The following is a 21,207-nucleotide window of genomic DNA, read 5'->3' on the forward strand; positions in this document are numbered from 1 at the left end:
GCTTTGTCCTTCCAGGTGGTAGAGGTCGTGGGTTTAAGAGTGCCTTAAAAGAGGAAAGTGAGAGAGGTGGAAAGGTATAGGGAGGAAATACCAAAGCTTAGGGCCTTGACAACTGAAGACATGGTAGAGAGATTAAAATCCAGGCTGCTCAAAAGGTCAGAATTAGATGAGTGCAGAGATTTTGAAGAGTTGTGTGGCTGGAGGAGGTTATGAGATAGGCAGGTGTGAGACCATGGAGGGATTTGACAACAAGGATGAGAATTTTAAAACTAAGCCAAATGTATGCCAATGAGTGCAGGGAGGAATGGGTGAATGGGATTTGCTGTGAGTTAGGCATTGGCAGCAGAGTTTTGGATGAACTCAATTTTATGGAGGGTGGAAGTAGGAGACCAGCCAGGAGAACTTTGGAATATTCAAGTTTGAAGGTAGCAAAGGCATGGATAAGCTTTCTGCAGCAAATGAACTGAAGTGGGGTGGAGTTGGACAATGTTACAGTCATGGAGATAAGCAGTCTTAGCAATGGTGCAACATGGTCAGAAGTGCATCTCGGATCAAGTGTGACACCAAGGTTATGAGCAGTTTGATTCAGCCTGGAACCAGTGCCAGGGAGAGGTATGGAGTCAATGACCAGGAAACAGCCTTTGTGGTTGGGGTCCGAAGACAATGGCTTTGATCTTCCCAATATTTAGATGGAGTAAATTTCTGCTCATCCAGTACGGGATGTAAGATAAGTAGTATGACTAAATAGGGACAGTGAGGGTTCAAGAGATGAGGTGAGATAGAGCTGACTGTTGTCAGCTTTCTTAATGTTGTGTTTTCAGATGATATCACCAAGGGGCACATGTAGGTAAGAGGTGGAGCAAAAAAGAGAAGAAATTCTCCTCCTCATGCTTAAGTTCCTCCCTATCTCTATAACCTCTTCCAGCCCTCAAACCCTCCAAGATATCTGCACTTCCTCCTGTGCATCTCCCATTTTAATTGCTCCATCATTGACATGCCTTTAGCTGCCTGGATCCTAAGCTCTGGAATTCCCACCCTAAACCTCTTGCTCCCTATCTTGCTCTCCTCCTTTAAGTTACTCCTTAAAACACAGTTCTTAGACCAAGATTTTTGTTACATCTTGATAGCTCTTCTGTGGTTCCATGGCCAAATTGTGTTTGAATGTGCTCCTCTGAGGCCCCCAGGGATGCTTTTACTAGGTTAAATAAATTACTAGGCTATATAAATGCAAAACCTGGGACATTATCTCAGAACACCTTTATATATATATGTCTTGAATGCTGACCTTTTAGGATAGTTATGTTTCTTTAACTTAAGCTAAAACAGGACGTTCTGAAATGGGATCAGCTCGGAAACATGCCCATGTGATCTGGTTGCCATGGGGAGAAACATAAAGAGAAACCTACTGAAATGTCGTGTTACAGTCCAAGCTCCTTTACACAGTGTCTCAAATGAACAAAGGGCAGCTGTTTTCTGTGTAGCAGAGAGACGAAGAAGATATTGATGTGGAGAAGCAGAGAAAGACTGCTTATGTTAACAACCAAGCAGGTTTCTGGTGAGAGTTTGTTTTCTGTTTGAAAGGAAGGGAACCAAACAGATGGAGCTCTTGGAGATTTATGGAACAGGGAGTCACCAACGTGGGCCTTTCTGGTGAAAATTGGATCCAGAAAACTCGGGCTGAGTGGAATGATTTTTGAAGGACACTGGAAGTTTCAACCTATCGTGACGGGGATAAGTGAGCCTGCCTGAGAGCTAGGAGTTACTTTGGAACTGTTCCAGTAATGCTACATATCTCCCAGAGAAGTATGGTGCATAGCGAAAGGAGTTGTAAGATGTATCTTGATTGCATTAGCTAGTTAATGCGAAAGTATCTTTCTTTAATTTCATGTATTCGTTGCCTGTTAAGTAATGCTTGATCTATGTTGACTTTAGTTTATTTGTTTCAGTAAATGTCTTAAAGCATGAAATCTTGACCTTTGGTGCTTAAGTTATTGGACTCTATGGGGATTGTAGCACATACATTAAAATGAACCAATGAGTCAAGAATATTTTGAATAATGTATTAATATGAAGTAAATGGGAGAACTTACCTCAAGCTGTTGAACATTCAACATTGGAGCTGCAACAATTATAGCCACTACCCATGCAAACCCTGGCAATGAATAATACACATTAGTATGGCTCATGCTAAAAAAGTTTCCAGTCAGCTGATGAGGCAAATAGACTTTACAACACTGGAGGATGTCACAGATGGAGGGATTGGCTGTGCTGTTGTTACTGTGATGCATGGATTCAAGCGATACCTCAAGCTGCTTCCATGATTCTAACACAGTCCGAGAATCAGAGCTATGATTTATAGAAGCTGGGGTCGAGGTTCCACCTGTTTATCCCTAATATCAGCAAAATCTGGGAGCAATTGGTCAGAGCAGCGCAAAAGAACAGGGAATTTTGAATGTAAGTAAAGCCCAGAGTCACTCACTTTTGGATCTCTTACATTCGTCAAAATTCATTTCGGCCAAAATCAGGCCCCACCCCCCAAAACTGGCCACATCTCAGGCCGACAACTGTGAGTCTCTGCCCATTGGTTCAGGAAGGTTCTTCAAATTGCAAAAGCAAAATATTGTGGGTGCTGAAGATTTGAAATAAAAACCAGATGGTGCTGGAAAAACCCAGTAGGTCTGGCCACATCTGCGAAAAGAGAAGCAGAGTTAACGGGTGGAATTTTACGCCAGCAGGATTTGATGATCCTGACGAAGTCAGTGGAGTTCAGGACAGCTCGCTGCACTTTACTACCCCTCCCCCAGTGCAGCGGGGCTGTAAAATTCCAGCCAACCTTTCAACTCCTTAAGACTCTTGGACTCAAAACGTTGGGCGTCTCCATTGGCATCGGGCTTTATGGCGGGCATGAGTGGACAATATTGGCAGGAAGGCCAAAAAATCAGTTTCACACCATTGTGAAACCAGTTTGCGATCGTCCACTCCGCCCATCGATGACAGACCACGTTTCCTGCTGCTGGATGCCAGGAATGTCGTTTTAATATATCTGCATATCATTATAAGCCCAGTTCGCTGGAATCAGCCCCCCACCTCACTGGATCATCCAAGCACGTGCATGCCAACGTGTTTCACAACTGAACATAAGTGTCGTGTACCTGGCGGGCTGCACTTCACTCAAGATTCGGAGGTTTGTTTGCCTACCTTGCTTCAGGCAACACTCATGGTCATCAGTGCCAGGCTTCGCAGGCAGCACCACATCACCTTTAGGGAGGCTCACGGGCAGGTCTCTACCTACCAGACCAGCCGTAAGGCGAGGGTAGCTTTTCAGCGGCTGCAGGGCTAGGGCTTGCTTGGGGAAGGGGGAGAAGTGGCCTCAGGCAAAGAAAGAGGCTGCAAGGCAAGGGCTGTACTGGGGAAGGGGTTGGGGGGGTGGTATCCCAGCGTGGGTGTGTGGGGACACATGTTGATCTGTGCAAGTGGCCTCAAGATGGTGAGGGCTGAGGAGGCAGTCACCAGAGGAGATGAGGCCAGTTGGAGATGTGAGGGTGTGTGTGAGAGAGAGAGTGGTGATGTGCCTTGAGCTGGCAGTGAATGAGATGCCAGTGAATACGTGATGGCCTTGTCAGTGTGTGAGCTTAGTGTGATAAGATGGTTGCCTTAATCTGGCAACACAGATGAGATCATTCATTTGTTTTCTGTACTGGATGGCCAACCTCTTGTGTGCAGCATTGGCACTGACCACCTCTGCCACCGCCTCCCAAGACAGCGTGGTGAGACTGATGGGCCTCCTGCAGCCAGAGCGAGGGTAGAGAACACTACAGTGGGCTCCAATGGTATCCAGAGTGTGTCCTGGGCATGCGTCACTAAATCGGCGGGCTGCACTCTCCTTGTCTTTCTGGGTCATGTCTTCTGCGCAGCACTCCTGGGCTGGAAGCACTGAGAGCTGTGAACACAGCTGCACTTTACATGGTGCCCAGCGTGAGGAAGCAGTGTGGTGAAGGTGTGGCGGGCAAATCAGAGGCCGCCCACCAGCAACACAGCGTGTTTCCTGGGAATTCATGATTAATGAGGCGGGATTGGGGCGATATGGTGTGAAAACTCACCATTGGGGCCAGCAGGTAAAACCTCCTTTTTCCTACCCGCTACTGCACTTAGTGCAAATCTGGGACGATTCCGCCCATTAACTCTGTTTCTCTCTCCACAGAAGCAGCTAGACCTGCTGAATTTTTCCAAAACTTCCTGTTCTTCAAATTATGTTCATTTTCTTAGGCACACAGACACTAGCACCAGTGTTTTCCAGATGTCAAAAACGAGATATTGTTGACCAAGAAATGGACTACTGTAGACCCAGGAAACTGTTTAAGACTTAAAACCCACCTCTGAACAAGCTTTCATTCACTCCTCTTATAAACTCTATCGTTGGCATGACACTCATTTGTACCTGATTGCTTCTGTGAAGCACGCTGTGTTATTTTACCGCTTAAAAGGCATAATATAAATGTGAAATGTTGCAGATGCTGTAACGGGCATGGTGTCATGGAGTGGCACAGAGGGCAGCCCATTGCCACAGTGCCCAAACTGCTTGTTCAGGTGCTAGTCAACTTCATCGCTTGTCTGCAGACTCCTCTTCCCTTTTTGAGCTTCCTGCTGCTTATTAATTCCCTGCCCCTTGAGCCTTAAGAAAGGCTGATAATGGGTCAATGTGCCTTTTAAGACCCTCCAAAGACTTTCTTTTGTGATGTTTCCCATAAAAAGTCCCTGTTCCTTTAAACCTCACATTCCCATTACACATGTGCCCCCTAGAGCAGTACAACTCTGCACTTAGACCCATGGACAGTTGGGCAAACGAATGTAAACTGGCAAATTGAGCATTATTAGCACTTTCCCATTCTAGTGAACTTGACACCAATTCTTAAGTAATCAAACCTGGCATATGTCAAAATTAGCTCAAATGTGCATTTGCACTTAGTGCATTATTTTGAGAATGAAATTATCTTCTGCTAACTTTCTACTTGGCTTTGTTTAGGTTCAGCTAGGCCTAGTTGGAAACTTTAAATGTCCTCTAGGTTAGAACAGTCAAGCCCCATACTAAGATTTGTACTTGAATCCAAATGAGCACTTCAGTGTCATACACATCCAGCAGTGCATCAGCAGTCAGACAATCGTTATGGCAAAACAACGAGGCTCCGTCTGCCCTTATTCTGATGGTTTGAGTGGATTGCAGCTGGGTCTGTTTTCCTTGGAGAACAGAAAGCTGAGAGGAGATTTGATAGAGGTATTCAAAATCATGAGGGGCCTAGACAGAGTAGAGAGGGAGAAACTGTTCCCACTCATAAAAGGATCAAGTATGAGAGGGCACAGATTTAAAGTAATTGGCAAAAGCGAAATGAGAAAAAAAGCTTTTTCACGCAACAAGTAGTTGGGGTCTGGATGCACTGCTTGACAGTGTGGTGAAGGCAGATTCAACTGAATTTGAAGAGGGAATTAAGCCGGTATCTGAAAAGGGAAAATGTGCAGGGTTACGGGGAGAAGGCCAGAAAATGGCACTGAGGGAATTGTTCATTCTGAGGGCCGATGCAGACACGATAAGCCAAATGGCCTCCTTCTGTGCTGTAACAATTCTGTTATTCTGTGATCTCATGGGCCACTGAAAGAGGACCAGCCAGATCTACTTCATTAACATTTCTCCCCTAATCAACAACTCCATCAAAATTAATTTACCAGTAATTAAATTTAATTTGATTTAATTCATCTCACAGCTGATTACAGGAAGGTGAAGGTAAAGAGGGGACTGTGTTTGCCAACATAGGAATAATTATTTTATAGAAAACCTACCAAGCATTTTGTACGCCCTTGTGTTCAAGTAGTGTCTGTTCAGTGGGTGCACAATCCCTTCATATCGCTCCACAGCTATGCACATCATTGTTAAGATGCAGCTCACAACAGCTGTAGTCTGAACAAAGGGCACCATCTTGCAAACAAAAGCCCCTGGAAATTAAATATCAGGTAAAAGATTGAAAAATATCCACAGAAAGTTTGTCTAACAATGCTAAGCCACATGACACTGCAACATTTAATTGAATGGATGTTCCATTCTTGAGTGCTCCAATATCTGGTTGAAAGCAATGTGCAGTGAATAGGGAAAATAGCTGTTGATGATTTAGACCTGCATTCCATACCTGAATAACACAGCCCTCTAATCTTTCTCTAATAGACTTACTGGCTGCCTGTAAAGAGGGTGTCATGATGTAAACCAATATGCAATGCAGGCCAGATGGATCTGCACAAGGATCTCCAGTAACTACGCTAAGGGTAAATTGCCCCCATTAATAACTGGCAACACTGCTTTACCACAAAGGTGATGGGTCTTAAAGGAAGAACCTGTTTTTTTCAAGCATGGTCTTCATTTTCAGCCTTTGAAATAAAAATTGGTTTAGCTGCTTCAGTATTTGTCATGGAGGCAGTGCTTAGTACTGAGTCACTCCCCGTCCTTAACCAATGTTGCATCGTTGGAGGCAGACAAGGGGAAACAGCCTTAAGCCCCTTTGACAACTCCTAAAGCAATTCTCCTCACCCTCTTCTGAATGTTTAACAACTGCTTCAGGGAATGGGATAATTTTGAACTTGGTCAAGTGTGAGTTGGTTCATAACAAATCAGCCATTATACAGTCAACTCAATTTCCTTCTCCCCTAATTACTACAGAAAAAAAAGGGAAAGGTGTATGAAGGGTAGCCAATCCAACATTTCCTATTTCATACCATGACCTTATGTTAAACTTGACCCAACTGGAGTCTTTCCTGCCTTGACGCTATGCTACCTGGAAGATCCCCCTATTCCCACACCATCAATCCTCAGATACTGTTCCTAGTCCTGCTGCTCGGTACCATGGTAATGCCCTTTTACCAACTCCTTCTGAGGCAGACTGCAGGGGATGGTTTACTGCTATGCATTAGGATTAAAATCCTGCTCCTAAGACTGTCGAATTTAAAGTCTTTCAGAAATAAAAACAAACTACTCAGCAGGTCAGGCCATTTTTTGGTTTTATTTCAGATTTCCAACATTCTCAGTATTCTGCTGAAAGACTTTGACAATGGGCTTTGCATTGTCCCTGGTAATTTAAGATAGCTGCTGGCCTTTACCTTTTCAGTGTCAAAATGGCTATTTTAATAGGGTTCCTTCATGACAATTGCTTACTCCTGCTCCTATTTCCTATGTTCTCCATCACAATAAGATCTTACCGCGGGCAATCAAAATAGATCTGGTTTTTAACGACATTGCAATAAACGTCTTCAAATACCCACATAATACAGTCAATAAAAAAGTCTGAAACATCTCCAGATGAATGCCCCAGAGGTAAGGAAAGGTGACACAAGGTGTTCCCGCTCATTATGCAGCATTCCCTCCTAGCAAGCGTATGTATGGGGACATCAGGTGATGACAGGATCTGACTTTTGAGTTGTAACTCTCCTCACCTACCTTCCATTACCTCACCTGGCCCAAAGAACTTTCAGGTGAGCCATTACGCCAAGATCCTGTCTGCCCTTTTAGCCAGATGTTAAAGATGCCACGGTCCCATTTTGAAGAAGAGCTGGGGAGTTCTCCCTGCTTTCCTGGCCAATATTTATCCCTCAATCAAAACCACTAAAGTAGACTATCTGGTCATTTATCATGCTGCTGTTTGTAGGAGCTTCCTCTGCAAATTGATCATTTTGTTTCCTAATTACAACAGTGACCACACTACCAACGCAATTCATTCACTGTAATGCACCTTGAGACATCCTGGGGTCATGAAAGGTGCTATCTAAATGAAAGTTCTTTATTTCTTTGCTTATCACACTGATGCAGAGATCATTACAATTTTATAATTAATATTTTGGTGCGATATTTTAATTAAATCAAAATATAAACCACAGTTGGCAGATGAATAAGAAACCAAGAGTCGGAAGTGTTAAATCAGGAAGGTGCCTTAATGTACACATTGATGTAACAGCACATAATAAGGATGAGGCTGACACAAGGATCTGCTCCCCCTCCAAATAAACTAAGAATCAATAGTTTCATTTAGACTGCTTTTTGAGTATTCCATCATAGCTGAAGGAGCTTGTTTATAGAAGAAAAAATACATTATATGTCCTAATTCTCCATGTAGAACTGAGCCAAGATTCTTTTCTCATGGATGCTTTTGATTTTTGTAACTATTCTAGACATTAATATGGAGGCACGATTGCTGTGTTAAAAACAAAAATCGAAAACTATGCCACACATTTTATTAAATGCAAAACAAAACCTGCAGCTATATTGTAAACATCCCAACAGTGTTACACAGGTCACTGCGATGAGCACTTCAGAGCTCATCACTGCATGTCTCTGGCTGTTAGTTCCATATCTGTCCTAAAGCATAGTGCATGTTTGGCTCATAGTGTCTCACTAAACCCACATAGTTGACTAAATAACATCCCATGTTGGGCTGGATCCATTCTGTGTTCTGTGGCAAACACGGCCAACGGAATGACTATCACATGGATCTACAGTCAGACATTCCGCACCACTCAGTTACCATTGATGGCGATGATGAATATTATCCCCATCTTAGTTAAAGCGGTCTTTCTGAGTTACCTCGGTGGCAAATCTAATAAAGTAGGAATTCCCAAACTTTTCTTGTAGAGTACCACATCCCTTTCCCATCTTCAGAGATTCACAACCTTGGGTTTTCCCCTCTTCCTAAGAAATAGCGGACCAGATACTGCTGGAGTGGGGCACCTCTGTCCATAAAAGTTGCTGGAAGTTCAAGCAGATAATGACATGGTGGGAGAGACAGGGCATTTCAGACCTCAGTGAACAGCGAGATCAATGCTATCTGCTTAACCAATGAAATTTAAAGATTCAGAAGAAGGACTGAGGAGGAGAGTAAATTAGAGGGAGTGAATGAAATGTCAAAGCAGGTACTGAAAGAGAAATAAAGAGAGGGATAGAAGGATTAGATAAAGAGAGAATAGAGAGACAAAAAGGATAAGAAATACAATGTAATATTTGATGTTCTTAACATCTCTTAAAACAATTCACAACCTGAAGGAATGAGAGTCCACACTTACAAATGTTCACTTATTGGGTGAGAGAGATTGATTGACAGTTATTAGCAATTATGTAATTGAAAGGACACTTACACTGTCAATTACTAGGTTTAACTTTTTCTGACAATTTTTACAGGTGATTAATGTGTAAATGCGGGATTTAGCTAGAGGTGCTGTTTTAGCAAAGCTAACAGGGGAGAGTGACAAAATAGCCAGTAACCTATGATGATTCATGAATCAATGGATATCTTTTATTTTCTACATGTTGCTGGCAATTTGTGCTTTGATAACAGCATGAGTTGTTCAGATGCCATTCTGTTTTAGCAAAGCGTGGCCTTATATCTTCTCATGGAACAAGAGCCTTTTATTTGGTCCTTGTAACAGTGATTGGTCTGTGTAACAGTGATTACGTTAGAAAGCAATACCAGTATTCTACTACTGAGTGTAGGTCAAAATAAAATAACATTTAACGATCCATCCCTATTTCGATGGGTAGGATATATGTGCAATTTGTGGAATTGTTGAGAAAAGATTAAATTCATTGAGTTATCAAATAGGTTATCAAAATAATTAAACATGATTTAGCCTAATTAAACATGAAAGCACAGGCAGAGGATATGATGGTGAAGTGGTGAATCAGAGTGGATCAAAAATACGCAGCAGTCCACTCCAAATCTGAAGGTGCTTTCTAAGCCACAATAATTAGCAGGAGTTGCTGGTACAAAGATCCCATCTCTTTACATGGCATCAAAAAGTGGTGTGAGCTCAGTGGGTGAGGTTTTAGGAAGTACACTACCTTGACAACTGTAGTCTTGCATATCCAACAGTTGCACCATACATTGCACCATTAAAGGGAGCGGGTGGCATAGTGGTATTGTCACTGGACTAGGATTCCAGAGACCCAGGGTAATGCTCTGGAGACCTGGATTTGAATCCCGCCAATTTGAATTCAATAAAAATCTGGAATTAAAAGTCTGATGATGACCATGAAGCCATTGCTGATTGTTACAAAACTCCATCTGGTTCACTAATGCTCTTTAGGGAAGGGAATCTCCCATCCTTACCAGGTCTGCCCTACATGTGACTCTAAATCCACACCAATGTGGTTGACTCTTAATTGGGGATGGGCAATAAATGCTGGCCTAGGCAGTGATGCGCACATCCCATGAACGAATAAAAAAAAACCACTGTCACCCCAAAGAGCAAGTCCTTCATGGTGTCCAGTCATGTGTTAAGTCAACTATTATTCAGTCTCCTCCCTTCTCTGGTTTATGATGACAGATTTAGAGTCAGCATGAAACACCTGATGGTGGAAGATACACAACAGACTTCACTCCATCTGTATAGGTGATCAACCTATTCAGTACAAAGGAGCAGCTTTGAGCTTCTCCCTCTTCCCAGTTTTCCAAAACCCTGGAAAACTCCATCCATCTTTTGTCTCCTTCAAAGGTGCATTCCACTGGTTAAACCTCCTGATTAATCCATTCCCAGATCCCTCAAACACAGTTTATTAATAGCTTACCTACCTATGGATCCACTCTACACCTAATCTTTCCGCCTGTGACCATTACATTAGTCACTGAAAGTTATACATGAATTACTTATAGTCGATGTTGTCTCAGTCACCTATTTCCTTACACAGGCATCTCACTATTTTCCTGTTTTCCTTACAAATCCTGTTGGCCTATAGCTAGTCAACTTGGAGAGGTCAATTCAATTATTAACCCTTAACTCTCCAACATCATTGCTTTTGCCCCACTGTGCGAATGTTGCTGGGACAATTCCACTTGGCTGTTTTTCCCGGGTTTACAATGTTGGACAACTCCTCACCTGTAGTCCTTGTGCGGAGGGGGGAGGCGGGGAGGCAGGGGTGTCAGAAGCAAGGGAAGGGGGGGCCCTCAATGGGCCTCTCCTACCCAATGTCCAGTCCCTCGATCAGACACCGATTGCCTATGGTCAAGGGACCCCCCAACAAGGTGAAAAATAGCCCGCACAGATCACCTGTCCCGTCTGCTACATAGCGACAGGTCTATCCGCCACTGGGGTAATACCAGTGGCATCAGGATGAGGCCCTTAAGTGGTAATTAATTGGCCACTTAAGGGCCTTAATTGGCAATGGGGCAGGAAGGTCAACCATGGGTCTTCCTGCCCAGAACTTACTTCTGGTGGAGAGGGGAAGGTGGCAGAGTTCAAGTACACCATCACCCACCTAAGTAAATGCCCTTCCCAGCTCCAAGCCAGCCACCAGTGAGAACACAAGATTCCATGATTCATTTGCCCACATGTGTAAAGGCTATGGGGCTTGACAATATTCCAGCAATAGTACTGAAGGCTTGTGCTCCAGAACTTGCCGTGCCCCTAGCCAAGCTGTTCCAGTACAGCTACAATACTGGCATCTACCCAACTATGTGGAAAATCGCCCAGGTATGTCCCTGTACACAAAAAGCAGGACAAACCCAACCCGGCCAATTACCGCCCCAACAGTCTACTCTCAATTATCAGTAAAGTAATGGAATGGGTCATTAACAGTGCTATCAAGCAGCACTTGCTTAGCAATAACCTGCTCATTGAAGCTCAGTTTGGGTTCTGCCAGGGCCACTCAGCTCCTGACCTCATTGCAGCCTTGGTTCAAATATGGACAAAAGAGCTGAACTCGTGAGGTGAGGTGAGAGTGACGGCACTTGACATTAAGGCAGCATTTGACCGAGTGTGGCATCAAGCAGCTTTAGCAAAACTGGAGTCAATGGGAATCAGGGGGGAAACTCTCCACTGGTTGGAGTCATACCTAGCACAAAGGAAGATGGTTGTGGTTGTTGGAGATCAGTCATCTCAGCTCCAAGACATCACTGCAGGAGTTCCTCACGATAGTGTCCTCAGCCCAACCATCTTCAGCTGCTTCATAAATGATCTTCCTTCCATCATAAGGTCCGAAGTGGAGATGTTCACTAATGATTAGACAACGTTCAGCACCATTCGTGACTCCTCAGATACTGAAGCAGTCTATGTCCAAATGCAGCAAGACCTAGACAATATTCAGGCTTGGGCTGACAAGTGGCAAGTAACATTCACGCCAGGCAAGACTATCTCCAACAAGAGAGAATCTAGCCCTTACCCCTTGACATTCAATGGCATTACCATCACTGAATCCCCCAGTATAAACATCCTGGGGTTACTATTGACCAAAAACTGATCACTGGACTAGCCTTATAAATACTGTGGCTACAAGAGCAGGTCAGAGGCTAGGAATCCTGTGGCGAATTACTCACCTCCTGACTCCCCAAAGCCTGTCCACCACCTACAAGGCACAAGTCAGGAGTGTGGTGGAATACTCTCCACTTGCCTGGATGAGTGCAGCTCCAACAACACTCAAGAAGCTCGACACCATCCAGGACAAAGCAGCCCACTTGATTGGCACCTCATCCACAAACATTCACTCCCTCCACCACCGACGCACAGTAGCAGCAGTGTGTACCATCTACAAGATGCACTACAGGAATTCACCAAGGTTCCTTAAACAGCACCTTCCAAACCCACGACCACTACCATCTAGAAGGACAAGGGCAGCAGACACATGGGAACACAACCACCTGGAAGTTCCCCTCCAAGTCACTCACCACCCTGACTTGGAAATATATCGCCATCCCTTCACTGTCGCTGGATCAAAATCCTGGAACTCCCTCCCTAACAGCACTGTGGGTGCACCTACACCACATGGACTGCAGTGGTTCAAGAAGGCAGCTCACCACCACCTTCTCAAGGGCAATTAGGGATGGGCAATAAATGCTGGCTGAGCCAGTGAAGCCCATGATACATGAATGAATTTTTAAAAAATGTACTCTCAGTGGCCATGGAGGTCACAGATGCAATCAGGGTCACCCGCACAGAATACCCACTCAGCTACACGATCAGAGATTCCACTCCTTCAACTATTTATAATCTACATCAATGACTTAGGATGAAGGAACCAAATGAATGATTGCTAAACTTGCTGATGACACAAAGATTGGTAGGAAAATAAGTTGTCAGGAGGACATAAAAAGTCTACAAAGGGATTTAGATCGGCAAGTGAGTAGGCTAAGATTTGGCAGATGTTGCAGATTGTGGGAAAATGTGAACTTGTCCACTTTGGCTGGAAGCATAGAAAAGCAGCAAATTATTTAAATCGAGAGAGACTGCAGAACTCTAAGATACAGAGGGCTCCTGGTACATGAATCACAAGAAGCTAGTATGCAGGTGCAGCAAGTGGTTAGGAAGCCAAATGGAAAGTTGGAGTTTATTGCAAGGGCATCAAGTATGAAGGTGGGGGAATGTTGCTGCAGCTGTTCAAGGCCTCAGTTAGGCCATATCTTACTGAGTGTAGTTTTGATCTCACTTAACAAAGGACTTTTGTACTTTCTTCTTTTCATGGGACTTGGCAGCACCGGCAAGGCCGGCATTTGTTGTCCATCCCAAACTGCCCTTCAAATGAGTGGCTTGTTGGGCCACTTCAGAGGGCAGTTAAGAGTCAACTACATATCTGTGGGTCTGGAGCCACATGCAGACCAGGCCTGACAAGGATGGGCTTCTTTTAAGCAATGGTCACCATTACTAAGACTAGCTTTCAATTCCAGATATATGAACTGAATTTAAATTCCACCAGCTGCCGTGGTGTGATTTGAGCCCATGTCACCAGTGCATTAGCCTAGGCCTCTGGATTACTAGTCTAGTGATATTATCATTAAGCCACCTAATTACATTGGAAGCAGTTCAACGAAGGTTCACTCGACTGATTGCAGGGATGAATAGGTTATTTTATGAAGAAAGGTTGAACAGATTGGGCCTATACTGGGGTTTGGAGTTTAGAAGGATGAGAGGTGATCTTATTGAAACTGAGCAGACTTGACAGGACGGATGCTGAGATGATGCCTTCCCTTACAGGAGAATCTAAAACTAGGGGACAGAGTTTAAAAATAACTGGCCTCACATTTAACACCGAGATGAGGAGAATCTTTTTCTCTCAGGAGGTCGCTTGTCTGTGGAATTCTCTTCCCCTGAAAGCAACGGAGGTTGGGTCATTGAATATATATTCAAGGCCAAGTTAGACATTTTTGATTGACAAGGGAGTCAAGGGTTATGGGGGATGGGCAAGAAAGTGGAGTTGAGGCCACAATCACATCAGCCATGATCTTATTGAATGGCAAAGCAGGCTCGAGAGCCAAATGGCCTACTCCTGCTCCCAATTCTTGTATTTAATGTGCAGATAACCTGTGACGGTAACCCATGTCAGTATCCAATATACACAAGGTTGCTATGATGACTTGACCCTAGCCTTCCCTGACTCGCCATAGAAAGAAATCAAGTCAAAGGATGGTTCCTGGAAAGTCAACCCATTACTCCCAGGGTAAATGGCTTCGGTCAGGGTGACCTGAACAGCAGCAGGGAAGTGGCAAAAGGAAGCACCTGCATCCACCAGATGGGTCACCAAGAGGTCTGCCAGGGCAGTGAAAGCACATCCTGTCTACTTGGATAGGTTGGGAAGGGTTCTGCAGTGCACTGTAAGTCCCATACCGTCCTCATCTGCACATACATCACAATCTTGTCATTGTGTCAGAATGCTGGGTTTCCCTGTCTGGCACCTCAACCACCACCACCACCACAAGGATTGAAGTGCTGCAAAGCAAAGACCAGCACCACTTCTCAGGGGCAACTAAAGTCAGACAATAAATGCTGACCTTACACATACCAAGGACAATTTAAAAATGTCACTAAAGAGCACAACATTTTTTAACAGGAACATAACTCACTTTGAGGAAATCCTGAGCTATCACGTATTAGTGATAGGCAAACTGGACCTCCCAGCTGCATTGTTGGATCAACAGTTGACTCTTCAATGCCATCCATGTTCTCCTGGTGAGCATAAGCAACATTGGCATGTCGGTGGTCGAAGTAAGCTCCAACCGCCTGTGACATCACTACTTTCAGAGCACAGAAAACCCGATCATTGTTGTGATGGTTAGCAGGTAGAATAGCCAACTCAGGGAAGCAAATGAAACAGGGTAATTTGGAAATCCTGAGCAGGCAATGGATACATCTTTGACAGTCGGGAGTGTCAAAGGTATAAAGTGTGTGATCTTTGAGACTCAACCAGTGAGGGAATTGGTCTTCTGCAGTCCCTTATAGCTGTGTCCTTGATGAATTCAGGGCTTGGTTCATTTTACATTAACTGTAGTTGGGAAGATTCACAAGTCTATAGCGTTATATGGATAGGAAAATAAATTAGGTCAGGTAGCCTTTCCTCATTTTTTTCCCCCCCTTATATTTGTATGTTTGTTTACAATATCTGAATACTGGATATTTCTCCTCATCCAGTACTGGATGTCAGGTGAGTAACCTGACAATTTAGAGCCAAAGAAGTGCTCAGCAGAGTTGGAGGACTAAATAGAGAGAAACTGTTCGCATTGGCAGAGGGTTGAGAACAGGAGGACACAGATATAAAGCGATTGGCAAAAGAAGTAAATCCAACATGAGGAAGGACTTCTCTCTCACAGTGAGTTGTTACGATCTGGAATGCAGTGTTTGAAAGTGTGGTAGAGGCAGATTCAATCATGGCTTTCAAGAGAAAATTGGATAAACACCTGAAGGGGAAAAAACCTGCAGGGCTACAGCAAAAGAGATGGGGAGTGGGACAAGATTAATTGCTGTCGTAGAGCTGGAACAGACTCGATGGGCTGAATGGTCTCCTTGTGTGCCATAGCCATTCTCTTAGTCTATGGTTCTCATGTGCTGTCCTCTGCCCTCCTTCAAGATCTTTCTCAGCAAAGTGCAAATGGCACAGTAAATCCAGTTGCTGCAGTCCTCAATAGTGCCTCAACTCTTATAGCATCAGCTATAAACCAAGTAACCACAGTCCCATTGCTGCAACCTCGGTTAGAAATCATCTGTCTCCTCATAGGAAATCAGAACATTAGCCTAACCGATTAACAAGCTCAACTGTACTCCTGCGAAATGATTCAATGGTGCAAGGGCAATCAGCCACTGGACAGAATAACTTTCTAGTGTGTGGTAGGAATCAGTAAAACTCGCACTATCAGATGTTCATGAACTTACATGGAGCACACAAAGCATTAATGCAACCCCAGGCAGTAATTTTCAGGCTTCAATGTGTAATCATTTATTCATTCTACTTAATCATTGCACCTGCAGCCTTTCCCTAAAATGTAAAGACTGCAGGAAAATCCATTTAATTGAACAATAAATATAACATGAGTCAAAAATTCCTGTGTATATACCCTTAGAGATACAAATAATTGTGACTTTAAACAAATACCTGGAGTAGGAGATTGAGGAAAACCAGGTGCATGTGTGTTATGCAAGTCATCGAGCTATTATAGTCATCAGTCCCAAGCAACTCATTATCAGGGATCCAACCCCAAGCCTTTATATATAAAGTTCCTGTAAATAATTCACTCAAACTGAATGTGAAATTAATCCCAGAATTTTAGGAATAGCAGGAAGCAAAATCATTTCTAGTGTCTTATTGCAATTTTTTGGAGCAATTTTCTTCATTTATCCTCACTTGTGACGTGCTCTGTATTTTCCATTTCTTTCAATATATTTTAATGTCTTTGTAATGTGTGACATTAAATGTTGAAAAACTTCCATAATCACAGGTGTTTAAACATGCTGGGCCCATTTCTTGCTGCTAGTTCATCAACATGACTGCAGTCTGCAGCCTACCACTCAACATACTGCTGACTGGCTGTACATTCAGCAGGGGGCCCAGGTGTGTGCATGACTAACACGATCCACAGCGAGCCTGCACTTCTTAAAGGCAGCCTCTCCCTCTTAAAGGGGAGGCGCACTCACGCTACAGCAGCTCCTGGAAGTGCCTTGGAAAATGTACAATAGCAGGAAGAAGAGTGCAAATGGAGCAGCAGGTCAGAGAAAGAGGGGTTCCAGGTTCTCGGATGTGGCACTGGAAGGCTTAGTGATGGAGGTCGAGAGGAGGAGAGAGATGATGTTTCCACAGGGGACCAGGAGGACCTCCAAAGGAAACGGAATTGGTGGCCATGTGGAAGTCAATTCCAGGGGTCTGTCCACAAGGACCTAGCTGCAGTGTCAGAAAAAGTTCAATGGCCTCATGTGAGTGATCGAGTTCAGTGAATGCATTTTCAAATGAAATCTTCTATCCACCCCACCACCAAAATCTCATGCTGCTCAATGTACTGCACTCCCATTCCTCACCTGCCAGTGATTAGGACGCATGTTTAACATCCAGGTGGTCTACCTCGGTGACCACACACTTACCAATACTGCCAGCTTCACACCCACCTCATGCAGCTCCCTCATGCCTCCAGCAATTCAGCTATTGCCCACACATTTTCCAAACACATTGCAATGCACTCACTGACATTCTCCCCTCTCTCTTGCAGGTCAGGTCACCCATAACCTCAGGCAGTGGCAGAGAACTGGCAGGGAACAGCATGCCTGTATCATGTGAGTCCCTTCGAGGCTTTGTAGGGCTGGCAGTCACACAGGCTGTTGTGTCCGGGGTTACCGGGAAAGTCCAAGGTGATGTACCTCCCTGCATTGCACGCCTTCACAAATCCCACTTCACCTCCATCCTGTCAAATGGCAGGAGATGCAAGCTCCAGATAGTGTGACCATGGACTTCTTGTTTTCCAAACCAATTCACCTGCCCACTCTCTTCCTTCATCCCAAGCCTCCGTGGAACACAAACCAGCTGCCCACTGTCAGGTTGGTGGCACTCAGACAGTGCCCTTGCTGTTGCCTCTTAGCCAACCAGCCCAGGCTGTCGCTGCCCACACCGGGGTGATGAAGTCGGAAGCCAGACCCTCAAGGCCCAGAAGTGTGAGGCTATTGGGAGTAAAAGTCAGCAGTCTTTTACCAATCATGCTGTGGTCACAGGAGTAGCACCACATAGGAGCAGCCACACAGGCAATGGCACTCACAAGGCAGACACTAAGGGGATGCACAAAGGTGAATAGCTCAGTTTTGTATGTACTTTTGGAAGCGTTGTCAGATAATGCTGTTACAGAATATTTTATGTGGTGTCCTTTTTGCAAAATATTAGCCAAGAGGAGGCCATGATGGTCAGTGGCAGAGGGATGGAAAGGTGGAGAAGTGTCGAGTAACAGTGATGTGCGGATATTTTCAGGGGGACCAGCGTCTGATTAGTCGCTAACAGCCCATTCTCCTCCTCCTCCCTTCCTCCTGCTCTTTATCTGTTCCTCATCTTCCTCCTCCCTTTGCACACGACTTCTCTCTTTTATCTTTCCCACTCTATTACTTGTGCCCATCTCCCTGGCCTGCTGTAGCCCATGAGAGACTGGAATTACAGTCAGAATCACAGAATTGTTACCGTGCAGAAGGAGGCCATTTGACCCATTGTGTCTTCATTGGTTCTCCAGATGAGCATTATGACATAGTGCCATTCTCCTGCCTTTTCCTCATACCGCTGCACATTGATTCTATTCAAATAATCATCTAATGCCCTCCTGAATGCCTCGGTTGAACCTGCCTCCATCACACTTCCAGGCAGTGCATTCCAGACCCAAACCGTTCATTGTGTGAAAAAGTGCTTTCCCACATATTATCTGCTTCTTTTGCAAGTCACTTTAAATCTGTGCCCTGTCGTTCTTGTTGCTTTTATGAGCAGGAACATCTTCCCTCTATCTAATCCGTCCAGCCCCCTCATGGTTTGAACATCTCTATCAAATTTCCTCTTAGCCTTCTCCTCTCCAAGGAGAACAGTCCCAACCTCTCCAATCTAAATTCATAACTGAAGTTTCTCATCCCTGGAATCATTCTTGTGAACCTCTTCTGCACTCTCTCCAATGCGTTCACATCTTTCCTATAGTGTGGCGCCCAGAACTATTCACAATATTCCAGTTGAGGTTTAACTAGTATCTTATATAAGCTCATCATAACCTCCCTGCTCATGTACTCTATGCCCCTATTAATAAAGCCTAAGATACTGTATGCTTTGTGAACTGCTCTCTCAACCTGTCCTGCCACCTTCAATGACCTATGAACATATACACCCAGATCTCTCTGCTTCTGGACCACCTGAAGAACTGTACCCCTTATTTTATATTGTCTGTCCTTGCTCTTCCTACCAAATTATATCACCTCACACTTTTCCGCATTGAACTTCATCTGCCACCTATCTGCCCACCCCACCAACTTGTCTATGTCCTCTTGAAGTTCTACACTGTCCTCTGCAGTTTACAATGCTTCCAAGTTTCATATCATCCACAAACTTTGAAATTGTCCCCTGCATACCAAGACCCAGATCATTAATATATATCAGAAAAAGCAAGGGTCCCAATACTGACCCCTGGGGAACTCCACGACTAACCTTCCTCCAGCCCAAAAACTATCCATTGACCATTACCCTCTGTTTCCCAATACTCAGTTAATTTTGTATCCAGGTTGCTACTGTCCCTTTTATTTCAAGGCTTCAAAATCCACTCAACTTCTCAGTGAAGTCCAGCGCCACCCCCTTCCGGCTCCAATAGCTTGTGTCAGCTCCTCCAACGGCACTGTGTGTGTACCTGCACTAACTCAGCAGCAGCAAAAGGGAGTCAAAAGCATCTCACCCTGCAAGCCCCATGGTGAAACTTTAAGTATTGTCTGTGGGTCAGGGTTGCTGGGGGGTTGGGGATGGGGGTGGGGGGCAGGGCAGGGCGGTGATGGGAAGCTGTCCCTGGTGCAGCTGAGCAGATATGCAGCTGGGAGTGTTTAACTGCTGGCCTAATCAGGACCGGCAAGGTCCAAAATGGCGGGTTGGACGCCAGAATGAAGGTGCTGATCGATGTCACGATCTGCCCACTCTGCCTCGTTCCCAAGCACGCATGGCACACCTATGCAGGCACCCTTGCAAGTATGGCCACAGCAGGAGTGGGAAGAAGCTGCACACCCAACATTTTTTGAGTCCCCAGGCTCCACAAGTGCTAGCGCTAATAGCCTCTGAAGGTCTTATGTGCATAAGTAACACTTGGATGGCTTGAAACTTTCACTTTCACACCTGAATTGTTTAGCCCTATTTTTATGTTCCAACATATGTCAGTGAGTTAGGCAGGAAAATTGGGACTAAGCAGAAATTCTCAAAATTGGCACATGAATGGAAGTAATTTCAGGTGCAACGTTTGCAATTACACATCCATAGGAAATTCCACCCCACATTGTCTTTTCGGTTCAGTTAGCTGCAGCGTAATTAACTTCTTTCTCCTACATAATTAGGGCAGTAGCATAGTAATAATGTTACTGGATTAGTCATGCAGTCGCCCAAACTAATCATCCAGAGCTATGAGTTCAAATCCCACAGCTGGAAGAATTTCAATTCAATTAATTAATAAACCTGGAATAAAACATTAGTTTCATTAGTAATTGTCATGAGGCTACCAGATTATTGTAAAAACCCATCTGGTTCATTAATGCCTTTCAAGGGAGGAAACCTGCCATCCTTAGCCAGTCTGGCCCACATGTGACACTACACCGCCAGCAATGTGGTTGACTCTTAACTGTCCTCTGAAATGGCCCAGGAAGTCACTTAGTTTGTCAAAGCTGCCACAGAAAACAACACTGTGCTGGAGTTTGTGCTGTTCACTGCCACCTCTCGAAGAGCAGTTAGGGATGGGCAATAAATGCTGGTCCTGCCATCGGCACCCACTTCCCAAGAATGAATAAAAAGAAATTCATTCTATTCCTGTTGGCTCTGTGTCGTTGTATTGCTTCATTCAGTCTGGCTCCCTACGAATCAAGGAACACTGGTAATGAATCCCCAATTCTCATGCCAATTTCCAAGGAGATATCCAGCTGTCTTTCAACAGCAGAAGGGCTAGTGTATATCAAATCCCACTTTAATTAAATCAGGAAGTTCGATAGCATTGGAGTGGAGACAAATAACGAGAAGGAAATTTGACAGGGTCTCTCTGGGGTCATGTGCTATTGATTGGTCAACCTTTGCCTTGCTGTCAAAGGTTTAAAATGAGGTGAAATAAAACATGGCATTGTCAGGTAGGCAGTTTGATATTTTATATAAAATCAATCATTTGTTCCAAGGCAACAGCACTCTTCCCCTTCTAAAAAGCTTCAGTGTTTTCAAAGTCCAATGATTCCACAATTAGCTGTAGC

The 21,207-nt window shown here is 44.4% G+C and overlaps 1 protein-coding gene across 1 annotated transcript in view; it reads right to left on the reverse strand.

The window, feature by feature from the left end:
- The window catches only part of LOC121270731 (pyroglutamylated RF-amide peptide receptor-like), a 64,145-nt gene that overhangs the window by 20,239 nt on the left and 22,699 nt on the right, over window positions 1–21,207 (reverse strand). The window contains exons 2-3 of the mRNA XM_041176111.1: window positions 5,833–5,985; window positions 2,091–2,152 (exon numbers count right to left, since the gene is read on the reverse strand). Of these exons, the coding sequence (XP_041032045.1) occupies window positions 2,091–2,152; window positions 5,833–5,985 (215 nt within the window). The remainder of the gene's footprint in view (window positions 1–2,090; window positions 2,153–5,832; window positions 5,986–21,207) is intronic.

The sequence above is a fragment of the Carcharodon carcharias genome, chromosome 28, assembly GCF_017639515.1.
Source record: "Carcharodon carcharias isolate sCarCar2 chromosome 28, sCarCar2.pri, whole genome shotgun sequence".
In the NCBI taxonomy this organism is placed as follows: domain Eukaryota; kingdom Metazoa; phylum Chordata; class Chondrichthyes; order Lamniformes; family Lamnidae; genus Carcharodon; species Carcharodon carcharias.